Source organism: Ranitomeya imitator, chromosome 1 (assembly GCF_032444005.1).
Source record: "Ranitomeya imitator isolate aRanImi1 chromosome 1, aRanImi1.pri, whole genome shotgun sequence".
Lineage (NCBI taxonomy): Eukaryota > Metazoa > Chordata > Amphibia > Anura > Dendrobatidae > Ranitomeya > Ranitomeya imitator.
Genome location: NC_091282.1, coordinates 693,838,847 through 693,863,928, shown reverse-complemented (window position 1 = coordinate 693,863,928; position 25,082 = coordinate 693,838,847). Strand labels below are relative to the sequence as shown.

General features: G+C 43.3%; 1 protein-coding gene across 1 annotated transcript in view; it reads left to right on the top strand.

The window, feature by feature from the left end:
* The window catches only part of GANC (glucosidase alpha, neutral C), a 144,591-nt gene that overhangs the window by 56,466 nt on the left and 63,043 nt on the right, over positions 1 to 25,082 (top strand). The window contains exons 14-18 of the mRNA XM_069730586.1: positions 1,948 to 2,027; positions 4,662 to 4,805; positions 8,128 to 8,224; positions 10,475 to 10,576; positions 19,633 to 19,876. Coding sequence (XP_069586687.1) covers positions 1,948 to 2,027; positions 4,662 to 4,805; positions 8,128 to 8,224; positions 10,475 to 10,576; positions 19,633 to 19,876 — 667 coding nt within the window. The remainder of the gene's footprint in view (positions 1 to 1,947; positions 2,028 to 4,661; positions 4,806 to 8,127; positions 8,225 to 10,474; positions 10,577 to 19,632; positions 19,877 to 25,082) is intronic.

Here is a 25,082-nt window from a genome sequence, read left to right as displayed (position 1 = left end):
TGGGCTGTGTTATATACTACGTGGCTGTGCTATATACTACGTGGCTGTCTGTGTTACGTGGGCTGTGCTATATACTATGTGGCTGCTATATACTATGTGGCTGCTATATACTACGTGGCTACTATCTACTACGTGGCTGTGCTATATACTATGTGGCTGCTATATACTACGTGGCTGTGTTATATACTACGTGGCTGTGTTATATACTACGTGGCTGTGTTATATATTATGTGACAGTGGCTGTGATATATACTATGTGGGCTGTGCTATATACTATGTGGGCTGTGTTATATACTACGTGGCTGTGTTATATACTACGTGGCCTGTGCTATATTCTACGTGGGCTGTGCTATATGCTGCATGGCTGTGCATTCTAGAATACCCAATGCGTTAGAATTGGGCCACCATCTAGTATACCATAGTTGTGTAATTGGTTGAGGGCTAGATTCACATTACAGTATTTGAAAATACCTTAATACAGTCATGTCATGGAATATTAGTCATAATTATTACTGTCTCATTGCATCAGTATTAAAAATCTATAATATCGATGGGTTGGGCAATTTCATCTGTTTTAGATGTAGAGGTGGCCCCCGTGCATCTGCACAGGTTGCATCATATTTTTACACACTTGGAGGCATCATAACAGTGGCAGACGTAATGAATGTGGTTCAGTTTCACAAGGGCCCAGTCACAGTACATATGTCGGCCACTACATAATATCCGGGACACTGCTATGTCATCTCCAAAATATCACAGAGAAAGGGCCCACCTAACCCCACATTCTTTTGTGCTCAGCTGAAGCTTTTAGAATTTTAGTTAATTCTTTTTTTACAATTTTTGTAGCTGATCTTTGACCGGATTCAAACTCATAACCTGTAGTGAGGAAGGCAGAGGCTCTAACAATGAGCCACATGATGCAGTGTTGTGTATGCCAATTTTTTTTCTGCCTAAAGATCTAAAAGGATATTCTTTTACTGCTTTAAAAAAAACAAACAGATTTTTTCAACGTTATTAATGTATAACAATGCAAAAACAATTGTTTTGCATTTTTAATACACTTTGCAAATATATATCATAAAAAAGTAGATAATGTATATATTTGGTATCCTTTGCAATCATACCAATCAGTACAATACAGATTCCCCTTCAAGGGGTTGACCGGTCCAAATCAATAAGTCTGTAGTCACTCTATGTGACTACAGACTTATGAATCCCACCAGTGCATGCATTATGCGCTGCAGGGATTCGCCAAATCCCGACCCAGGACCAAAGGTTATGTAGAAGAATACATACTCCCGGCCAGAGGGCGCAGCCTTATACTGAGCTGAGGCCCCTCTCTGACTAGAGATGCAGCCAGCCAGTGGGGTGTCCGACTAGGGGGTGCAATCTTGCTCCATACAAGTGTATGGAGACCGAGGACACACCCACTGGCTGGGTATGTATAATATACATACCTGCCGATCCCGGGTCGGAAACCGGCGAATCCCCAAAAATCCAGTGCATGCACTGGGGGGGATTCATAAGTCTGCAGTCACACAAAGTAGCTGCAGACTTAATCAATGGGACCGGACATCCCCTTTGATGATCGGAAAATGGTGCAAATGCTTTTTATTCAGTATTTCACCCAAAATACAATTTAATAGAAGTTAATGTTTACATATGTGGCAAAGTGTGTCCGCTCTGTCTCACAGATAAAAAATTAGCTCTGTATCATGGAGAAAAAAATGTAAGTAAAATCGATGAACAATAAGCTCATATAGCCCCATGAGTCTACTGAACAGAACTACAACAGGGTTCTATGGATGTTCAATTCAGTAGAAACAAAGGGCTCCAGGTCCTGCAGTTTTACAAAAATGACAATGAAATGCAGCCATATTGAAATTGGCCTAAAGAAAGCTGGCGGGGTCTTAGAGAACGACTCAGTACATTTCAGCTATTTTCCAGGTGTCTCCAGCTATCTGGACTTTACCAACCCCGCTGTTCGAGAATGGTACTCTTCTCAGTTTTCATTTGATAAATACAAAGTAAGTGTCTAAAATTTGTTTTCTTGCTCTAATGCATCTAAAATATTAAAGCAAACAACTTTTGCAAATAATTTTGTAAAATATAATTTTGTTTACAGGTCTTATGCAAATAAATGTATCTCTATGGCTGTAGACTACTATTTGGTTTTCATCTGTTCACTTATACATACTAAGTAATAAATTGGATGTTAGCAATCAAATTTAGTAAATAGTACCATAATAATAGTACCATAATTGTAACTCATGTATTTCCTTTTATTGTGAGCAGTGGAGTCCATGAGCATGTCCACTGATATTGACATCAAAAAAGTCTCCGCACTCTTTCCTAAGGAGATATTGATTGTTGAGGTTCCAGCTAGCTAGATCAATGTGGTCATTGTGCCTTGTTGCTTCACTCTACCGGTAATTGAAGGTCACTTTTCATCTGATTTTCAGGAAAGAGAATAATATAAATATACACAAGGTCAATATAAAGATCTGACTCATTTAATCCAGGTGACAAGGAAAAGGACATCGTCTACATATGGACGATGGGTGATTCTAAAAGGATTCTTTACAGTTAGAGTAGTCAAACTTGATAATGACTACCACAAGAGGTAGATAAATGGGTATTACTATCCCATTTTTGGCATATTCACAATATATGTCTGATAGAAGCCGGTGTCACCTTTGGAACCCACACTTATGTAGAGAGTAAGGGTCCCTTAACCCCGCCCATGTCTGATGTAGTTGCATGTCAGGGCATCCAGATGGAGAAACAAGAAAGAGAGAAAGCGAGGGACCTGTTTATGTCATTTATATTATGAGGGATATAGATGCACTAAATTAAGCATACACAGCTGTTGTTGTATTATTCATTTTTATAGAAGTGAGTGGGGAAAGTGATGAACCAAAGTTTCACCAAATTCATAAATACAAACCTCCATTAAGTCGGGGAAAGTTAAAGAAAAAACACAACCAAGATCAATTCAACATAAAGTAGAAAAAAAAGTCACAGTTTTAGTAAGCGATTTAAGGATTGCTTAAAGGACCTCACCAGTATTATTTATTGCTCCCTCCATTAGCCATCAGTAATGTAAGTTCAGTGTGTGCATTAAAATACTTACCGGTTGTTGTCTTCTGCCGTTTCCAGCACAGCTCTGATCCCTTTCCAACATTACGTGACTGCACTTGTGACCAGCTGGCTCACATAGCTCTTTCTGTGTGGACCAGACGAGTCACTTTATCAATGTAAGTTTATGAGACTCAGAATAAAGGTACCTTCACACTCAGCGACGCTGCAGCGATACCGACAACGATGTCGATCGCTGCAGCGTCGCTGTTTGGTCGCTGGAGAGCTGTCACACAGACAGCTCTCCAGCGACCAACGATCCCGAGGTCCCCTGGTAACCAGGGTAAACATCGGGTTACTAAGCGCAGGGCCGCGCTTAGTAACCCGATGTTTACCCTGGTTACCAGCGTAAAAGTAAAAAAAACAAACACTACATACTTACCTACCGCTGTCTGTCCCTGGTGCTCAGCTTCTCTGCACTCCTCCTGCACTGACTGTGAGCACAGCGGACGGAAAGCAGAGCGGTGACGTCACCGCTCTGCTTTCCGGCTGACCGACGCTCACAGCCAGTGCAGGAGGAGTGCAGAGAAGCAGAGCGCCGGGGACAGACAGCGGTAGGTAAGTATGTAGTGTTTGTTTTTTTTACTTTTACGCTGGTAACCAGGGTAAACATCGGGTTACTAAGCGCGGCCCTGCGCTTAGTAACCCGATGTTTACCCTGGCTACCAGTGAAGACATCGCTAGATCGGTGTCACACACGCCGATCCAGCGATGTCTGCAGGGAGTCCAGCGACGAAATAAAGTTCTGGACTTTCCTCAGCGACCAACGATCTCCCAGCAGGGGCCTGATCGTTGGCCGCTGTCACACAGAACGATTTCCTTAACGATATCGTTGCTACGTCACAAAAAGCAATGATATCGTTAAGGATATCGTTATGTGTGAAGGTACCTTAAGGCCACATTCAGTATTTTGTCAGTATTTTACATCAGTATTTGTAAGCGGAAACCAAGAGTGTAACAACTAGAGGAAAAGTATAATAGAAACACATCACCACTTCTGAATTTATCATCCACTCCTGATTTTCAATTACAAATACCAATGTAAAATACTGACCAAATACTGAATGTGTGAACGTGGTCTAAGAAAGGAAATAATTATAGTCCATTGTGTGAGCCGGCAAGACAAAGCTGCAGTCACATGATGATGTAGTAGAGGACTGGAGTAGCACTGGCACCGGAATAAGACGGTGGTGGGCAAGTACTTTAATGCACACACTATGCACATATTACTGATGGCTAATGAAGGGGGCAATAAAAAAAAACACGAATGGTACTTTAAATGGGTTTGCATTTCTGCAGTCACTCAATATGCAAATCACAGAATGGGTAATGATGAACATGTGACCACCCACTCTTATCTGGCCATTGAGGGGAATCCTAGTAGTTTGCATAATGCAGACTTTCATGATTTGCCAATTTGCAATCATATAGGGTGACTGCAGAAATTGAGCTCAAGCCTGGAAAAGCCCTTTAAATGATTAATAAACCTGTTGATGTTTTGATATCTTCATCTTGACTTTTAGGATTCCACAGATGTCTTATTTATTTGGAACGATATGAATGAGCCATCAGTGTTTGAATCACCTGAAGGGACTATGCCAAAGGATGCTGTGCACCACCAGGGTTGGGACCATCGAGATCTCCATAACCTGTATGGATTTTACCAGGTGAATGTGTAATGACCAGGCCGAACATTCCCTGCTATCCACCCCCACGCGGTGTCCCCAGCCAAAGGAATTATGGCACACACCGGTCTCGGTGATAACAGTTGCTTTTACTTCAGCAGGAAGGGGAATTATAACTTGGAACAAATAAGGAACAGTCTCTCATGGATAGCCCACGGCAGTTACAGTTCACACTTAGATGCTGAGATGTGATTGGGGTCTGGAGCTTTAAGAGCACTGGACAGTGTCTTTTGGTAGTTTACAGAAGGAGAGGTTACAGACCTGAACTCAGGGTTAACTCCACAATGTGTCACGGCACGTGCACAAGTACTTATAGGTGAATGTAAAAACTGTGGTGAATCCAGTCAGAAAGACTTTAGAATGATGTAATTTATAGGTGTATGTAAAAACTGTGGTGAATCCAGTCAGAAAGACTTTAGAATGATGTCACTTATAGGTGCATGTAAAAACTGTGGTGAATCCAGTCAGAAAGACTTTAGAATGATGTAATTTATAGGTGTGTGTAAAAACTGTGGTGAATCCAGTCAGAAAGACTTTAGAATGATGTCTGTACAGGTTAAAGAGGGAACCCAGGCTCTTAGGCCTGCAGGAGATCTTTTAGTGAAAACAGCCTCCATGTGTGTTCTGCTCTCCCTGAAGGCATCCCTCAGACTAAACAACATTCTAGACTTGCCTGGAACCGGCTTCTCCTATTGAACATGTGACTAGGAGCTGGCCAGTAGGACACCGAATTCACATCTCAGATCCTTACAAAACAATAATTATGAGTCATTGCACACTTTCACCATTAGATGGCGCCAGAATACAGCAAATGAGAAATACATTGCATCTGAAATGGAGGTGACTAGAAATGGAGAATTACAGCTCACAAATGCAGGGGATAATGTAGAGGGGCAGTTAGAGAGTGAGCTGTAGTGTACAGAAGCTACCCACAATGCTGGATTACTTAAAGGGAAGGACACACTCTGGACTGGGTCACCACAAGTGTACGGTATGAGCGACAGAATCTATGTATGGTAGACATACTTTTTGGTTAAAAAAATAAACCAGATTTTAATTTTCAGAGAAATAGGAAATGTTGGGCCGTCTAAGTTTCTGGCCATTTTTTTTCTTTTTAAATCTAGTCCTCGTACTTATGAACAATAAATGCTTTTCCAATACACTCTATACAAATATTCCCTCCATCTCCAGCGCATCCACTGACCTGCGTGCGGCTGGGAATAGATTATAGGAACTACACGTCACAGCTTGTATTTTGTAATTGTATGTTTGTATGCAAAATTGGTTTTTATCTGCAGAACGCAATTCTAAAATCATATTTGAGAAATTAAAGTATGTTGTGACATTAGTGAAATTATATTCTTGACCCTTGTTCTCACTTGTCAGAGATGGAGTATTATACAGTAGGTAAGAGTAGACACAATAACACCATCAATAATGTAGGCATATACAGTATTATAGTCCTCATCTCTTCATATTGGGACAAGTTAGCACTAGTGATGAGCGAGTATACTCGTTGCTCGGGTTTTCCCGAGCACGCTCGGGTGGTATCCGAGTATTTGTTAGTGTTTGGAGATTTCGTTTTCATCACCTCGGCAAAATGATTTACAGCTATTAGCCAGCTTGACTACATGTGGGGATTCCCTAGCAACCAGGCAACCCCCACATGTACTTATGCTGGCTAATAGATGTAAATCATTCAGCTGCAGCGATGAAAACGAAATCTCCGAGCACTAACAAATACTCGGAGATCACCCGAGCGTGCTCAGGAAAACCCGAGCAACAAGTATACTCGCTCATCACTAGTTAGCACCCATCCACAGGATACAACCTCCATACCATCCATTCCATTCATGGATTTTTTTAGCACATGTAGTATAAAGCCCTTCTGCTCATCATGAAAAGAAGGACTAGACAACATATGCTGCTCGATCCAAGGGCAGCATGTATCAATTACTGCTGTATGATTAGGTATGTATGACCCTGAAATTCTGCCATGTTTCAAAGAAAAACATACTTTAAAAGCAACTGAGAACCGGGCCACAGGGGAGACTAGTTAAGCAGAAGGGTCCCCAGCGGCTTCTCTCCAACCACTCTTCCTGAGTAACTGGTCTCTCCCAGCTTGTGTGTATAGGGATAGATCTGTCAGTCATTGACGGTGGGCAGGGAGAATACGCTAAGGACCAGCCTGACCCAATAGTCCCTTGTGTGGCTTTTAACCCCTTACCGACATCCGCCGTACATGTACGGTGCAAGTTGTTAGTGGGTGTATAGAGTGGGCCCATGGTGTGAGCTCACCCTATAACTGGCACATAATGACTGTGACTCGCAGCTAGGATTCGCCTCGGGTGGAGTAAAGCTCCTCCGGTGACTATTAAATATTGTCAATTTAAGACAGTGGAATTATCAGAGCACCTGCATGGGGGGCGAAATTCTATGCACCTATCTGTACCCCATGATATGATTGCGGGGCTCCGATGGTTTGCTATGACAGCCGAGGGTCTGTTAAAGACTTCCTTACTTGTGGCTGAGATTCAAAGGAGACCATCATTTTTACTATATGCAGCAATGCTCTGGTATTGCTGTGTACAGTACATGAGATAATACTGTTGCAGGTTCAATGGGATTAATAAATACAGTGAAAAGTAAAAAAAAAATGAAAAAAATAAATAAAAACCCACAAATTTGAATCATCCCCTCTTCCACTATAAAAAATACAAAAAAATCACATACAGTATGTGGCATTGCTGCGTCCAAAAAAAGTCTGATTTATGAAAATATTAAAACAATTTATGTGATTGGTAAAAACTGCAGACAGAAAAAATATTTAAAATTCCAAAATTGCATTTTTGGTCACTGAAATACCACAAAGAATGCTGTAATAAGTGATTAATGTGTCATATCAATGCCAAAATGGTCGGGGGGCATGGAACCACTCGGCATCGGGTCTCCAATTTTCCCCAAGCCAATACAATTTCAGTGGTATCCGTATTCCCTGGACATGGATACTCTTGAACAGAGGTGGATCAAGGAGCTGAAGGTTCCCTGATCCACCATTCAGCCTGTGGCGGCGAGTCTGTGACGCCAGGCATGATGGCATTACTATTGTACATCATGCCTGCTGTGCTGAAGCCTCATTACTCACACTCCACAGACCAGAGTAGCATTCTGAGGGAATGGGGCTCCCCATTGTACAGTTTTCAGCCAGTGGAAGATACCTTGACGATCACTTTACATGTAAATGTGTGTAGCTTTATCTGATCTTCTTTTATTTCACTTCACATCTAAATCTTTTGTTTCTTAGCAAATGGCAACCTCTGAGGGACTAATTCAACGTTCAGGAGGAAGGGAAAGGTCCTTTGTTCTGACACGGTCCTTCTTTGCTGGGTCTCAGCGTTTTGGTGAGATTTACAATTTTCATCACAATGTATTTCAACATTTTTTTTTTTTACTCCACTGAAAGTCCTTTCTACAGTCACCTGCTCATATTGTCAAAATCATCTGGTCAAACACATCAATCCTGAGAATTTCCCCGGGATCAGCCAACAATACAATATGTATGGGGCAGAGAACTATCCCCTGATATCTGCTGTAGGTAGAATCAGACTTGTTTCCCGAGATGTCTGGCAGGATTATGTTCTCCCATCTCCATTGCAGTAGACATGAAAGCTCTGCTTATGCTATAAGCATGCATGTTTATGCTGTGTAACAAATCACAGATGAAAACACAAGTCAGTGGAAGGATTGTAATCAGATGGATCGCTGCAGACTCACATTAAAGGGGTTCTCCACCATCAGAAAACCAGTTTGGTATAAATTAACCCAACCTTTACTCACCATTATTGCGGCCACTGCTGAGTCTCGGGTGCTGCTCCCTGTGTCGGGCATTGGTCGTGGCACAGATGTTACATCCACAGTACGGCAGCCAATCAGTGAGCTCAGCGGCTCTGAGGAGGGTATCATCTATACGGGCAGAGCCGCTGAGTTCACTTAACCCCCAGCACTAGCGCCACAGCCAATACCAAACATTGGGAGCAGCACTAGAGACTCCATGCTGGACCCAGTGATGTTAAGTAAAGAGCAATTTGTTATTTTATAACAAACTGCAGTGGGGTGCAAGGATTTTCTGAAAGTGGACAACCCTTTTAACCTACACAGAGAACTCCGTATAGGAGTAGAAGAATCAGAGGAAAAGTATAATAGAAACACATCACCACTTCTGTATTTATCACCCACTCCCGGCTCACCCACTTCCCGATCATCATAGATTTATGGATTATGTGACAATAATGGTGACATGTCCTATTTTGATCTTTTCTTCCCATTAATTAACGGATATTGTAAAATTGAGACAGGGACCGACCCAAAAATGGATCGAGCTTAAATTTTTCAATTTAACAAGGGGTGAAAGGAGAAAGTGAATCCTACAATTTGTTCCACAACTTCTACCTTAATATGGTTGGAAACTGGGCAGATGACAGGATTGGGAAGGTAAGAGAACCATTTGACTATGGGAGCCAAATCTGGCTGACATAGTGTAGTGTGGCCACTTGCAGCACCCATGATGTGCTAAAGCAACAGAAACCATCCTCCAAAAAGTGACCCAATTTTGGAAATTACACCCCTCTTGGAATTCTACTGACGCCACAGGTGTTTTAAAGAAATAAGCACACTTTGGATGTTGCTGAATGGAAATTGCAAATATGCCATCGGGGCTGATTTTTCAACATTGTTAGTTCTTAGAGATCACAAACTTTGATAAATTTGTCTAAATTTATGACTGTTCAGCCGAAGTTTACACCACTTTTTAGTTGGCTGACTTTGTACCAAAAATGTGCGCCACAATTCTGGGGGCCACGCCACTTTTGGTGAGGCCATGCCCCATTTTTCTCCCAAAATACAGGTCATAAAAGACAGTTTTATAGTGAAAATTAAGCCAGAATTCTGGCACTTTCAGCTTAATAAATCTCTTCCATTGTGCCCAGATTGTGCTTCTGGAGACACGCACCCTGTAAATTGCTTAAAGGGACACTGTCACCTGAATTTGGAGGGAACAATCTTCAGCCATGGAGGTGGGGTTTGGGGGTTTTTGATTCACCCTTTCCTTACCTGCTGGCTGCATGCTGGCTGCAATATTGGATTGAAGTTCATTCTCTGTCCTCCGTAGTACATGCCTGCACAAGACAATCTTGCCTTGCCCAGGCGTGTACTATGAAGGACAGAGAATGAACTTCAATCCAATATTGCAGCCAGCATGCAGCCAGCAGGTAAGGAAAGGGTGAATCAAAAACCCCAAAACCCCGCCTCCATGGCTGAAGATTGTTCCCTCCAAATTCAGGTGACAGTGTCCGTTTAAGTAGGCTGTCCGCAATGCCAAACATGTGGATACTAACTGGGGCTCATTTGGCTTTGGGAGCATGATTTTGCTGGATTAGGTTTTGGGAGCCATGTTGATTTTTCAAAGCATTGAGCTAGCAGTAATGTGGAGACTCCCTATTTTTCAATTGACAGATGGCAGACATTAATTGGGGCTTGTTTTTTTTAACTGGATTTAAAGTTCATTCTTTAATACATCGCATCCATTGAAATATAAGGTGGGTGAGATGTCTACAGAAATTCTCCACGAACATGAATCTATTTATCTACTCTAGGTGCTGTATGGACTGGTGATAATAAAGCAGAATGGGAGTATCTAAAAATTTCTGTACCAATGTTACTATCGCTCAGTGTGGCCGGGATATCCTTTTGTGGAGGTAAAGTAAACCAAAGAGACCCAAAAAATACTTGGGCTGCAATTAGGTTGATAAAAGACACATCCAATCTCGATCAGACCTAGCTGTTTGAGCCACAAAGGGACAAAGTAGCTCTAGGTACATGGGGGGGAAATTTGGACCTTTTCTACGGGTTAGAATTCTTTCCCTTACGTAACCCCTTCACACCCGGGGCAATTTTACATTTTTTTCCCGTTTTCATTTTTCCTCCTTTTCTTCCAAAAGCCATAACTTTTTTTTTCATTTTTCCATCCAGTTAGCCATATGAGCGCTTGTTATTTTGTGGGACAAGATGTACTTTTGAATTTACACCATTCATTTTATCACGCGATGCACTGGAAAGGGGGAAAAAATTCCAAGTGTGTAGAGAACGGGAAAAAAAAGAAAGGGAATTTCATATTTTTTTTCTTATTTACTATGTTGAGTATACGGTAAAGATGACCTAGCAATACAATTCTCCAGGTCAGTACGATTACGCAGATACCAAACATGTATTGTTTTTTTATTTTATTTAAGTAGTGAAAAAAATAGAAAATTTGTATAAAACTAAAAAAAAACTAAAAAAAGTTGCTTGTGTCGCTATTTTCCGAGAACCATAAGGCTTTTAATATTTAGGTTATAGTGCTGTGCAAGGGCTTACTTTTTGCCCACTGACCTGACTTTTTACTGATACCACTTTGTGTAGATACAATGTTTTGATCGCCTCTCATCGCATTTGTTGCAATGTTGCGGCGGACAAAAAACTTAATTCTGAAGTTTAGATCTTTTTTCTTGTTACACCATTTACCAGTTGGAATAATTTGCTTTATATTTTGATAAATTAGACTTTAACGAACGCAGCGACACCAAATGTGTATTCTTTTTTAAAGTTATTTTATTGTTTTATGGGGCAAAGGGGTTGATTTAAACTATATATATATCTATATATATATATATAATTGTCTAAGGGGTACTTCCGTCTGTCTTTTTATTTTAAGTCTTTTTTAACCTGTTACATACGTGGCTGGCAATATACTACGTGGCTGGGCAATATACTACGTGACTGGGCAATATACTATGTGGCTGGGCAATATACTACGTGGCTGGTCAATATATTACGTGGCTGGGCAATATACTACATGACTGGGCAATATACTATGTGGCTGGGCAATATACTACGTCGCTGGGCAATATACTATGTGACTGAGCAATATACTACGTGACTGGGCAATATACTGTACTACGTGACTGGGCAATATACTACGTGACTGGGCAATATACTATGTACCTGGGCAATATACTACGTCGCTGGGCAATATACTACGTCGCTGGGCAATATAGTTCATGACTGGGCAATATACTACGTGACTGGGCAATATACTATGTGGCTGGGCAATATACTACGTGGCTGGTCAATATATTACGTGGCTGGGCAATATACTACATGACTGGGCAATATACTATGTGGCTGGGCAATATACTACGTCGCTGGGCAATATACTATGTGACTGGGCTATATACTACGTGACTGGGCAATATACTACGTGACTGGGCAATATACTACGTGACTGGGCAATATACTATGTACCTGGGCAATATACTACGTCGCTGGGCAATATACTACGTCGCTGGGCAATATAGTATGTGACTGGGCAATATACTACGTGACTGGGCAATATACTACGTGACTGGGCAATATACTATGTGGCTGGGCAATATACTATGTGGCTGGGCAATATACTACGTGGCTGGGAAATATACTACGTGGCTGGGAAATATAATACGTGGCTGAGCAATATACTACGTGGGCTGTGCAATATACTATGTGGACATGCATATTCTAGAATACCCGATGCATTAGAATCGGGCCACCATATATATATAACTTTTTTTACTTGTTACTGTATTTAATAGTCCCTTAAGGGGACTTGAAGCTGCGATTGTCCAATTGCTTTTGCTATACATAGCAGTGCATCAGCTATATATAGTGAAAATCACGATCTCCTATGAATGCCAGCTAAATGCTTGCCTGTTTGTTAGGCAATCTCTCCATGTGTTACTGCTGTCGAACACTACGCGAGATATGCAGCTGCGAGGATTCGAACCTATTTTTCAAGCACGCTGAAGACACGCGGTTAGCACCCGAGCATGCTCAGGTAACACCTTCTCTGAGCATGTTCGCTCATCACTAATGACAACCTATTGGTGCCCCACGACCACATCATGGACGTGCTGATGGGAGCATGGAACAATGCTCACAGATTCACAGTGGTATTTAACAGGTTAACAGCCATGGGAAACACCATATGACGTCTATGGCTTCCTAACCCCTTAGCCAATATACAAGCCAAAATAGCCAGTGCTATCTAAGTTGAGGCTCTTTAAAGGGAACCTGTCACCCCCAAAATCGATGGTGAGGTAAGCTCACCGTCATCAGGGGCTTAGCTGCAGCATTCTGTAATGCTGTAGATAAGCCTCTGATGTAACCTGAAAGAGGAGAAAAAGAGGTTAGATTATACTCACCCAGGGGCGGTCCCGCTCCAATGGGTGTCTCAGGTCTGGTACAGCGCATCCCATCTTCATTCCATGACGTCCTCTTCTGGTCTTCACGCTGCGGCTCCGGCGCAGGCGTACTTTGTCTGCCCTGTTGAGGGCAGAGCAAAGTACTGCAGTGCGCAGGCGCTGGGCCTCTCTGACCTTTCCGGCGCCTGCGCACTGCAGTACTTTCCTCTGCCCTCAACAGGGAAGACAAAGTACGCCTGCGCCGTTGCCGCTGCGTGAAGACCAGAAGAGGACGTCATGGAATGAAGATGGGAGGCGCCGGAGCGGACCTGAGACACCCATTTGACCAGACCGCAGCGCGACCGCCCCTGGGTGAGTATAATCTAACGTCTTTTTCTCCTCTTTCAGGTAACATCGGCGGCTTATCTACAGCATTACAGAATGCTGTAGAGAAGCCCCTGATGACTGTGAGCTTACCTCACCATCGATTTTGGGGGTGACAGGTTCCCTTTAACCCCTTCATGACCCAGCCTATTTTGACCTTAAAGACCTTGCCGTTTTTTGCAATTCTGACCAGTGTCCCTTTATGAGGTAATAACTCAGGAACGCTTCAACGGATCCTAGCGGTTCTGAGATTGTTTTTTCGTGACATATTGGGCTTCATGTTAGTGGTAAATTTAGGTCAATAAATTCTGCGTTTATTTGTGATAAAAACGGAAATTTGGCGAAAATTTTGAAAATTTCGCAATTTTCACATTTTGAATTTTTATTCTGTTAAACCAGAGAGATATGTGACACAAAATAGTTAATAAATAACATTTCCCACATGTTTACTTTACATCAGCACAATTTTGGAAACAAAATTTTTTTTTGTTAGGAAGTTATAAGGGTTAAAATTTGACCAGCGATTTGTCATTTTTACAACGAAATTTACAAAACCATTTTTTTTAGGGACCACCTCACATTTGAAGTCAGTTTGAGAGGTCTATATGGCTGAAAATACCCAAAAGTGACACCATTCTAAAAACTGCACCCCTCAAGGTACTCAAATCCACATTCAAGAAGTTTATTAACCCTTCAGGTGCTTCACAGCAGCAGAAGCAACATGGAAGGAAAAAATGAACATTTAACTTTTTAGTCACAAAAATTATTTTTAGCAACAATTTTTTTATTTTCCCAAGGGTAAAAGGAGAAACTGAACCACGAAAGTTGTTGTCCAATTTGTCCTGAGTACGCTGATACCTCATATGTGGGGGTAAACCACTGTTTGGGCGCACGGCAGGGCTTGGAAGGGAAGGAGCGCCATTTGACTTTTTGAATCAAAAATTGGCTCCACTCTTTAGCGGACACCATGTCACGTTTGGAGAGCCCCCGTGTGCCTAAAAATTGGAGCTCCCCCACAAGTGACCCCATTTTGGAAACTAGACGCCCCAAGGAACTTATCTAGATGCCTAGTGAGCACTTTGAACCCCCAGGTGCTTCACAAATTGATCCGTAAAAATGAAAAAGTACTTTTTTTTCACAAAAAAATTCTTTTAGCCTAAATTTTTTTAATTTTCACATGGGCAACAGGATAAAATGGATCCTAAAATGTGTTGGGCAATTTCTCCTGAGTACGCTGATACCTCATATGTGGGGGTAAACCACTGTTTGGGCACATGGTAAGGCTCAGAAGGGAAGGAGCGCCATTTGACTTTTTGAATGAAAAATTATTTCCATCGTTAGCGGACACCATGTCGCGTTTGGAGAGCTCCTGTGTGCCTAAACATTGGCGCTCCCCCACAAGTGACCCCATTTTGGAAACTAGACCCCCCAAGGAACTTATTTAGATGCCTAGTGAGCACTTTAAACCCTCAGGTGCTTCACAAATTGATCTGTAAAAATGAAAAAGTACTTTTTTTTCACAAAAAAATTATTTTCTCCTCAATTTTTTCATTTTTACATGGGCAGTAGGATAAAATGGATCATAAAATTTGTTGGGCAATTTCTCCCGAGTACGCCGATACCTCATATGTGGGGGTAAACCACTGTTTGGGCACACGGCAGGGCTCGGAAGGGAAGGCGCGCCATTTGACTTTTTGAATGGAAAATTAGCTCCAATTGTTAGCGGACACCATGTCGTGTTTGGAGAGCCCCTGTGTGCCTATGCATTGGAGCTCCCCCAGAAGTGACCCCATTTTGGAAACTAGACCCCACAAGGAACTTATCTAGATGCATATTGAGCACTTTAAACCCCCAGGTGCTTCACAGAAGTTTATAACGCAGAGCCATGAAAATAAAAAATAATTTTTCTTTCCTCAAAAATGATTTTTTAGCCTGGAATTTCCTATTTTGCCAAGGATAATAGGAGAAATTGGACCCCAAGTATTGTTGTCCAGTTTGTCCTGAGTACGCTGATACCCCATATGTGGGGGTAAACCACTGTTTGGGCGCACGGCAGGGCTCGGAAGGGATGGCGCGCCATTTGGCTTTTTAAATGGAAAATTAGCTCCAATCATTAGCGGACACCATGTCACGTTTGGAGAGCCCCTGTGTGCCTAAACATTGGAGATCCCCCAGAAATGACCCCATTTTGGAAACTAGACCCCCAAAGGAACTAATCTAGATGTGTGGTGAGGACTTTGAACCCCCAAGTGCTTCACAGAAGTTTATAACGCAGAGCCATGAAAATAAAAAAAAAAAATTATTTTCTCAAAAATGATCTTTTAGCCTGCAATTTTTTATTTTCCAAAGGGTAACAGGAGAAATTTGACCCCAAAAGTTGTTGTCCAGTTTCTCCTGAATATGCTGATACCCCATATGTGGGGGTAAACCACTGTTTGGGCACATGCCGGGGCTCGGAAGTGAAGTAGTGACGTTTTGAAATGCAGACTTTGATGGAATGCTCTGCGGGCGTCACGTTGCGTTTGCAGAGCCCCTGATGTGCCTAAACAGTAGAAACCCCCCACAAGTGACCCCATTTTGGAAACTAGACCCCGAAAGGAACTTATCTAGATGTGTGGTGAGCACTTTGAACCCCCAAGTGCTTCATAGAAGTTTATAATGCAGAGCCGTGAAAATAATAAATACGTTTTCTTTCCTCAAAAATAATTATTTAGCCCAGAATTTTTTATTTTCCCAAGGGTTACAGGAGAAATTTGACCCCAATATTTGTTGTCCAGTTTCTCCTGAGTACGGTGATACCCCATATGTGGGGGTAAACTACTGTTTGGGCACATGCCGGGGCTCGGAATTGAAGTAGTGACGTTTTGAAATGCAGACTTTGATGAAATGCTCTGCGGGCGTCACGTTGCGTTTGCAGAGCCCCTGATGTGCCTAAACAGTAGAAACCCCCCACAAGTGACCCCATTTTGGAAACTAGACCCCGAAAGGAACTTATCTAGATGTGTGATGAGCACTTTGAACCCCCAAGTGCTTCATAGAAGTTTATAATGCAGAGCCGTGAAAATAATAAATACGTATTCTTTCCTCAAAAATAATTATTTAGCCCAGAATTTTTTATTTTCCCAAGGGTTACAGGAGAAATTTGACCCTAATATTTGTTGTACAGTTTCTCCTGAGTACGGTGATACCTCATATGTGGGGGTAAACTACTGTTTGGGCACATGCCGGGGCTCGGAATTGAAGTAGTGACGTTTTGAAATGCAGACTTTGATGGAATGCTCTGCTGGCGTCACGTTGCGTTTGCAGAGCCCCTGATGTGCCTAAACAGTAGAAACCCCCCACAAGTGACCCCTTTTTGGAAACTAGACCCCGAAAGGAACTTATCTAGATGTGTGGTGAGCACTTTGAACCCCCAAGTGCTTCATAGAAGTTTATAATGCAGAGCCGTGAAAATAATAAATACGTTTTCTTTCCTCAAAAATAATTATTTAGCCCAGAATTTTTTATTTTCCCAAGGGTTACAGGAGAAATTGGACCCCAAAAGTTGTCCAGTTTCTCCTGAGCACGCTGATACCCCATGTGTGGGGGTAAACCACTGTTTGGGCACACGTCGGGGCTCAGAAGGGAAGTAGTGACTTTTGAAATGCAGACTTTGATGGAATGGTCTGCGGGCGTCACATTGCGTTTGCAGAGCCCCTGGTGTGCCTAAACAGTAGAAACCCCCCACAAGTGACCCCATTTTAGAAACTAGACCCCCCAAGGAACTTATCTAGATATGTGGTGAGCACTTTGAGCCCCCAAGTGCTTCACAGACGTTTACAACGCAGAGCCGTGAAAATAAAAAATCATTTTTCTTTCCTCAAAAATGATGTTTTAGCAAGCATTTTTTTATTTTCACAAGGGTAACAGGAGAAACTGGACCCCAGTAATTGTTGCGCAGTTTATCCTGAGCATGCTGGTACCCCATATGTGGGGGTAAACCACTGTTTGGGCACACGTCGGGGCTCGGAAGTGAGGGAGCACCATTTGACTTTTTGAATACGAGATTGGCTGGAATCAATGGTGGCGCCATGTTGCGTTTGGAGACCCCCTGATGTGCCTAAACAGTGGAAACCCCTCAATTCTAACTCCAACACTAACCCCCCCACACCCCTAACCCTAATCCCAACTGTAGCCATAACCCTAATCACAACCCTAACCCCAACACACCCCTAACCCTAATCCCAACTGTAGCCATAACCCTAATCACAACCCTAACCACAACCCTAACCCTAAGGCCATGTGCCCACGTTGCGGATTCGTATGAGATTTTTCAGCATCATTTTTGAAAAATCCGCGGGTAAAAGGCACTGCTTTTTACCTGCGGATTTTCCGCGGATTTCACCTGCGGATTCCTATTGAGGAACAGGTGTAAAACGCTGCGGAATCCGTACAAAGAATTGACATGCTGCGGAAAATACAACGCAGCGTTTCCGCGCGGTATTTTCCGCACCATGGGCACAGCGGATTTGGTTTTTCATATGTTTACATGGTACTGTAAACCTGATGGAACACTGCTGCGAATCCGCAGCCAAATCCACACCGTGTGCACATAGCCTAATTCTAAAGGTATGTGCACATGCTGCGGAAAACGCTGCGGATCCGCAGCAGTTTCCCATGAGTTTACAGTTCAATGTAAACCTACGGGAAACAAAAATCGCTGTACACATGCTGCGGAAAAACTGCACGGAAACGCAGCGGTTTACATTCCGCAGCATGTCACTTCTTTGTGCGGATTCCGCAGCGGTTTTACAACTGCTCCAATAGAGAATCGCAATTGTAAAACCGCAGTGAAATGCGCAGAAAAAAACGCGGTAAATCCGCCATAAATCCGCAGCGGTTTAGCACTGCGGATTTATCAAATCCGCAGCGGAAAAATCTGCAGAGGACCAGAATACGTGTGCACATACCGAAACCCTAACCCTACCCCTACCCCTACCCCTACCCCTAACCCTACCCCTACCCCTAACCCTACCCCTAACCCTAACCCTAGCCCTAACCCTAACCCTATTCTAACATTAGTGGAAAAAAAAAATTTCTTTATTTTTTTATTGTCCCTACCTATGGGGGTGACAAAGGGGGGGGGGGTCATTTATTATTTTTTTTATTTCGATCACTGAGATATAATCTATCTCAGTGATCAAAATGCACTTTGGAACGAATCTGCCGGCCGGCAGATTCGGCGGGCGCACTGCGCATGCGCCCGCCATTTTGGAAGATGGCGGCGCCCAGGGAGAAGACGGACGGAGCTCGGCAGGATCGGTAAGTATGATGGGGTGGGGGGGGAGCACGGGGGGGGGGGATCGGAGCATGGGGGGGGAATCGGAGCGTGGCAGGCGTGGAACGGAGCACGGGGGGCGTGGAACGGAGCACGGGGGGGCTGGAACAGAGCACGGGGGGTGGAACGGAGCACGGGGGGGTGGATCGGAGTGCAGGGGGGGGTGTTTGGAGCACGGGGGGGGTGATTGGAGCACGGGGGGAGCGGACAAGAGCACGGGGGGAGCGGAGCACTGGACAGAGGGGAGCCGGAGCAGTGTACCGGCCAGATCGGCACATTAGTATTTCCAGCCATGGCCGATGATATTTCAGCATCGGCCATGGCTGGATTGTAATATTTCACCCGTTATAATAGGTGAAATATTACAAATCGCTCTGATTGGCAGTTTCACTTTCAACAGCCAATCAGAGCGATCGTAGCCACGAGGGGGTGAAGCCACCCCCCCTGGGCTAAACTACCACTCCCCCTGTCCCTGCAGATCGGGTGAAATGGGAGTTAACCCTTTCACCCGATCTGCAGGGACGCGATCTTTCCATGACGCCACATAGGCGTCATGGGTCGGATTGGCACCGACTTTCATGACGCCTACGTGGCGTCATGGGTCGGGAAGGGGTTAAGGTACATACAGATAAACAGGGAGCGAGTAACATCACAAAAGCATTCACATAATGATAGTAATGCATAGTGGCATGTAGTATACTTTACCTAGCAAAAAATGCACTTGACTCCCGTTTCGCATCAAGCTTCATCAGGGAGTGATTTTAAGCCTTCACATTTCTTTTTAGGTATTCTTCAGCAATTAACAATAGAAATAGTTTTCTAGGATTCATTCTTCTTTGTTGTTATATTCCTCTAGCCGATGTAGGAGGCTTTGTTGGGGACCCAGACACAGAACTTCTTGTCCGATGGTACCAGGCTGGTTCTTTCCAACCTTTTTTTCGAGCTCACGCGATGCAGGGCACATGGCGCAGGGAGCCTTGGCTTTTTGGTGAAGACAACACTGCTATAATCCGGAAAGCAATAAGGGAACGCTACGCTCTGCTTCCATTTTGGTATCTACTGTTTTATCGTGCACACATATCTGCTGAGCCAGTAATGAGGTGAGATTGATTATTCCTTGCTTCTTTACTTAAAGGGAATGCATCACCTATATTTCTTATTATTTGCAACCAGATAGTGAAACATCTCCGTTTTTTCTTTGTTGTTTTTTATTCTATTTTTATACATTACTAGCTGAAGAGCCCGGCGTTGCCCGGGCCTAGTAACTAACTGTGGTTAGTTATAGCACCTCACTTCTCTCATTTTCCCCCTCACTCCTCTCATTTTCCCCCTCATTCCTCTCATTTCCCCCCAACACCTGTCATTTTGACCTCACACATGTCATTTTCCCATCAGTATATACATGTATGTCATCTCCCCTGTATATAGTATATACCTGTATCATCTCCTCCTGTATATAGTATATACCTGTGTGTCATCTCCTCCTGTATAAAGTATATAGCTGTATGTCGTCTCCCCCGTATATAGTATATACCTGTATGTCATCTCCCCTGTATATAGTATATACCTGCTGAATGTCATCTCCTCCTGTATATAGTATATACCTGTATGTCATCTCCCCTGTATATAGTATATACCTGTATGTCATCTCCCCTGTATATAGTATATACCTGTATGTCATCTCTTCCTGTATATATCTGTGTTATCTCCTCCTGTATATAGTATATACCTGTATGTCATCTCCCTTGTATATAATATATACCTGTATGTCATTTCCCCTGTATACAGTATATACCTGTATGTGATCTCCTCCCTCCTGTATATAGTATATACAGTCATGGTCAAAAGTATTGACACCCCTGCAATTCTGTCAGATAATACTCATTTTCTTCCTGAAAATGATTGCAAACACAAATTATTTGGTATTATTATCTTCATTTAATTTGTTTTAAATGAAAAAACACAAAAGAGAATGAAGCAAAAAGCAAAACATTGATCATTTCCCACAAAACTCCAAAAATGGGCCAGCAAAAGTATTGGCACCCTCAGCCTAATACTTGGTTGCACAACCTTTAGCCAAAACAACTGCGACCAGCCGCTTCCGGCAACCATCAATGAGTTTCTTACAATGCTCTGCTGGAATTTTAGACCATTCTTCTTTGTCAAACTGCTCCAGGTCCCTGATATTTGAAGGGTGCCTTCTCCAAACTGCCATTTTTAGATCTCTCCACAGATGTTCTATGGGATTCAGGTCTGGACTCATTGCTGGCTGTTGTGAATTCCGCTCTTGGGCTCCCTCCGGTGGTTGTAAGTGGCACTTTTGTGAGTTCTGCTCTTGGGCTCCCTCTTGTGGTTTCTAGTGGTATGGCTGCTCCTTGGAGTTAGCTGTCATCAGCTGCCTCCACTTATCTTCTCTTCTGCTCGGCTATTTAGGTCTGGCTCTGTCTTCAGCCAGTGCTACTTGTAAATGGTTCCTGGTTGGATTCACATCTCTTTGGAGTTCCCTGTTATCCTGACCAGATCAGCTAAGCTAAGTTTTTGCTTGCTCTTTTCTGTCCATAGATTGTGGACTTATCCATTCTGTGCTTTCTATGTTTGTCCAGCTTATCATTGTGTATTAATTCTGTCTTGCTGGAAGCTCTGGGAGGCAGATTTGCCCTCCACACCTTTAGTCAGGTGTGGAGTTTTTTTTGTAAACTCTGCGTGGATTTTTGTAGTGTTTTATACTGACCGCACAGTATTCCATCCTGTCCTATCTATTTAGCTAGACTGGCCTCCTGTGCTCATCCTGGTTTCATTCTGTGTATGTCTTTTCCCTCTCCACTCACAGTCATTATTTGTGGGGGGCTAGTCTATCCTTTGGGGATTTTCTCTGAGGCAAGATAGTTTTCCTGCTTCTTTCTTTAGGGGTAGTTAGCTCTTAGGCTGTGACGAGATGCCTAGGCAGAGTTAGGAGCATTCCACGGCTACTTCTAGTGTTGTGTTGAGCTTAGGGACTGCGGTCAGTACAGTTACCATGTCCTTCAGAGCTCGTTCCATGTTGCTCCTAGACCACCATATCATAACAGTACAAGTGGCCCAAAAATGAATTAAATGCATCTCAAAAGAAGGAAAAGAAAGTTCTGAACCATTTTTTTTTCTGTGCTTTGGTTTGTCTTTTTTTTCCTCTTGATATCTGGGTGGTTCAGGATATATGCTTTGGCATGGATGTTTAGGGTTTGTTTTCTCGTGTGGATCAACTTGCTGCAAGAGTACAGAGTATCCAGGACTATGTTGTCCAGACTCCGGCTTTAGAGCCCAGAATTCCTACTCCTGATTTGTTTTTTGGGGACAGATCCAAGTTTTTGAACTTTAAAAATAACTGCAAATTGTTTTTTGCTTTGAAACCCCGTTCTTCTGGTGATCCCATTCAGCAAATAAAAATCATCATATCCTTGCTGCGTGGTGACCCTCAAGACTGGGCTTTTTCTCTTGAAACAGGGGATCCGGCATTATTGAATGTAGATGCATTTTTTCAAGCGCTCGGATTATTGTATGACGAACCTAATTCTGTGGATCATGCAGAAAAAACCCTGTTGGCCTTGTGTCAAGGTCAGGAAGCAGCAGAGTTATACTGCCAGAAATTTAGAAAATGGTCTGTGCTCACTAAATGGAATGAAGAGGCTCTGGCTGCTATTTTCAGAAAAGGTCTTTCTGAAGCCCTTAAAGATGTTATGGTGGGCTTTCCTACGCCTGCCGGTTTGAGCGAATCTATGTCTCTAGCCATTCAGATTGATTGGCGTCTGCGCGAGCGCAAAGCTGTGCACCATATGGCAGTATCCTCTGAGCAAAGTCCTGAACCTATGCAATGTGATAGGATTTTGACTAGAATAGAACGGCAGGAATTCAGACGTCAGAATAGGCTGTGTTTTTACTGTGGTGATTCGGCTCATGTTATCTCTGATTGCCCTAAGCGTACTAAGAGAGTCGCTAGGTCTGTTACCATTAGTACTATACAGCCTAAATTTCTCTTATCTGTGACCCTGATTTGCTCATTGTCGTCCTTTTCTGTCATGGCATTTGTGGATTCAGGCTCTGCCCTGAACTTAATGGACTTAGAATTCGCCAGGCGCTGTGGTTTTTCCTTGCAGCCTTTGCAGAGCCCTATTCCTTTGAGGGGCATTGATGCTACACCCTTGGCCAAGGATAAACCTCAGTACTGGACACAGATGACTATGTACATGGCTCCTGCACATCAGGAAGATTGCCGTTTTTCTGGTGTTGCATAGCCTGCATGATGTTGTTGTACTGGGATTTCCATGGTTACAGGAACATAATCCGGTGCTGGATTGGAAAACTATGTCGGTGACTAGTTGGGGTTGTCGAGGAGTACATAGTGACGTTCCTTTGATGTCAATTTCCTCTTCCCCCTCTTCTGAGGTCCCTGAGTTTTTGTCGGATTTCCAGAATGTATTTGATCAGCCCAAGTCCAGTTCCCTTCCGCCACATATGGACTGTGATTGTGCTATTAACTTGATTCCTGGTTGTAAGTTCCCTAAGGGCCGACTTTTAAATCTGTCTGTGCCAGAGCATGCCGCCATGCGCAGCTATGTTAAGGAATCTTTGGAGAAAGGGCATATTCGGCCCTCTTCGTCACCATTGGGAGCGGGTTTTTTCTTTGTTGCTAAGAAGGATGGCTCCTTGAGACCCTGTATTGATTATCGTCTTCTTAATAAGATCACAGTCAAATTCCAATACCCCTTGCCTTTGCTTACTGATTTGTTTGCTCAGATTAAGGGGGCTAGTTGGTTTACTAAGATTGACCTCCGAGGGGCATATAATCTTGTTCGTATTAAACAGGGTGACGAATGGAAAACTGCATTTAATACGCCTGAAGGCCATTTTGAATACCTTGTGATGCCATTTGGGCTCTCTAATGCTCCATCTGTGTTCCAGTCTTTCATGCATGATATTTTCCGCAATTATCTCGATAAATTCATGGTCGTATATTTGGATGATATTTTGATTTTTTCCGATGATTGGGAGTCTCATGTGAAGCAGGTTAGGATGGTGTTCCAGATCCTTCGTGATAATGCTTTATTTGTGAAGGGGTCTAAGTGCCTATTCGGAGTTCAGAAGGTCTCTTTTTTGGGTTTTATTTTTTCTCCCTCGTCTATAGAAATGGATCCTGTTAAGGTCCAAGCTATTCATGACTGGATCCAACCCACATCTGTGAAGGGTCTTCAAAAATTTTGGGGCTTTGCTAATTTCTATCGCCGTTTCATTGCCAATTTTTCCAGTGTGGTTAAGCCCCTTACTGATTTGACGAAGAAAGGCGCTGATGTGACTAATTGGTCCTCTGAGGCTGTTGAGGCCTTTCAGGACCTTAAACGCCGATTTACTTCTGCCTCTGTGTTGCGTCAACCGGATGTTTCTCTTCCTTTTCAGGTTGAGGTCGACGCTTCTGAGATTGGGGCAGGGGCCGTTTTGTCTCAGAGGGAGTCTGATGGTTCTTTGATGAAACCGTGTGCTTTTTTTTCCAGAAAGTTTTCGCCTGCGGAACGCAATTATGATGTCGGCAATCGGGAGTTGTTGGCTATGAAGTGGGAGTTTGAGGAGTGGCGACATTGGCTTGAGGGAGCTAAACACCGCGTTGTGGTCCTGACCGATCATAAGAATCTGATTTACCTCGAGTCGGCCAAGCGGCTAAATCCTAGACAGGCTCGATGGTCCCTGTTTTTCTCCCATTTTGATTTTGTGGTCTCGTATCTTCCGGGATCTAAGAATGTTAAAGCTGATGCCCTCTCTAGGAGTTTTTTGCCTGATTCTCCTGGAGTCCTTGAGCCGGTTGGCATTCTTAAGGAGGGGGTGATTCTTTCTGTTATCTCCCCTGATTTGCGGCGGGTGCTTCAGGAATTTCAGGCTGATAGGCCTGACCGCTGTCCAGTGGGGAAGCTGTTTGTTCCTGATAGATGGACAAGTAAGGTAATTTCTGAGGTTCATTGTTCAGTGTTGGCTGGTCATCCAAGGATTTTTGGTACCAGAGATTTGGTTGCTAGGTCCTTTTGGTGGCCTTCCTTGTCGCGCGATGTGCGTGCTTTTGTGCAGTCCTGTGGGACTTGCGCCCGGGCCAAGCCTTGCTGTTCCTGCGCTAGTGGGTTGCTTTTGCCTTTGCCGGTCCCTGAGAGGCCCTGGACGCATTTTTCCATGGATTTTATTTCGGATCTTCCTGTTTCCCAGAAGATGTCTGTTATCTGGGTTGTTTGTGACCGGTTCTCTAAAATGGTCCATCTGGTACCTTTGCCTAAGTTTCCTTCTTCCTCAGAT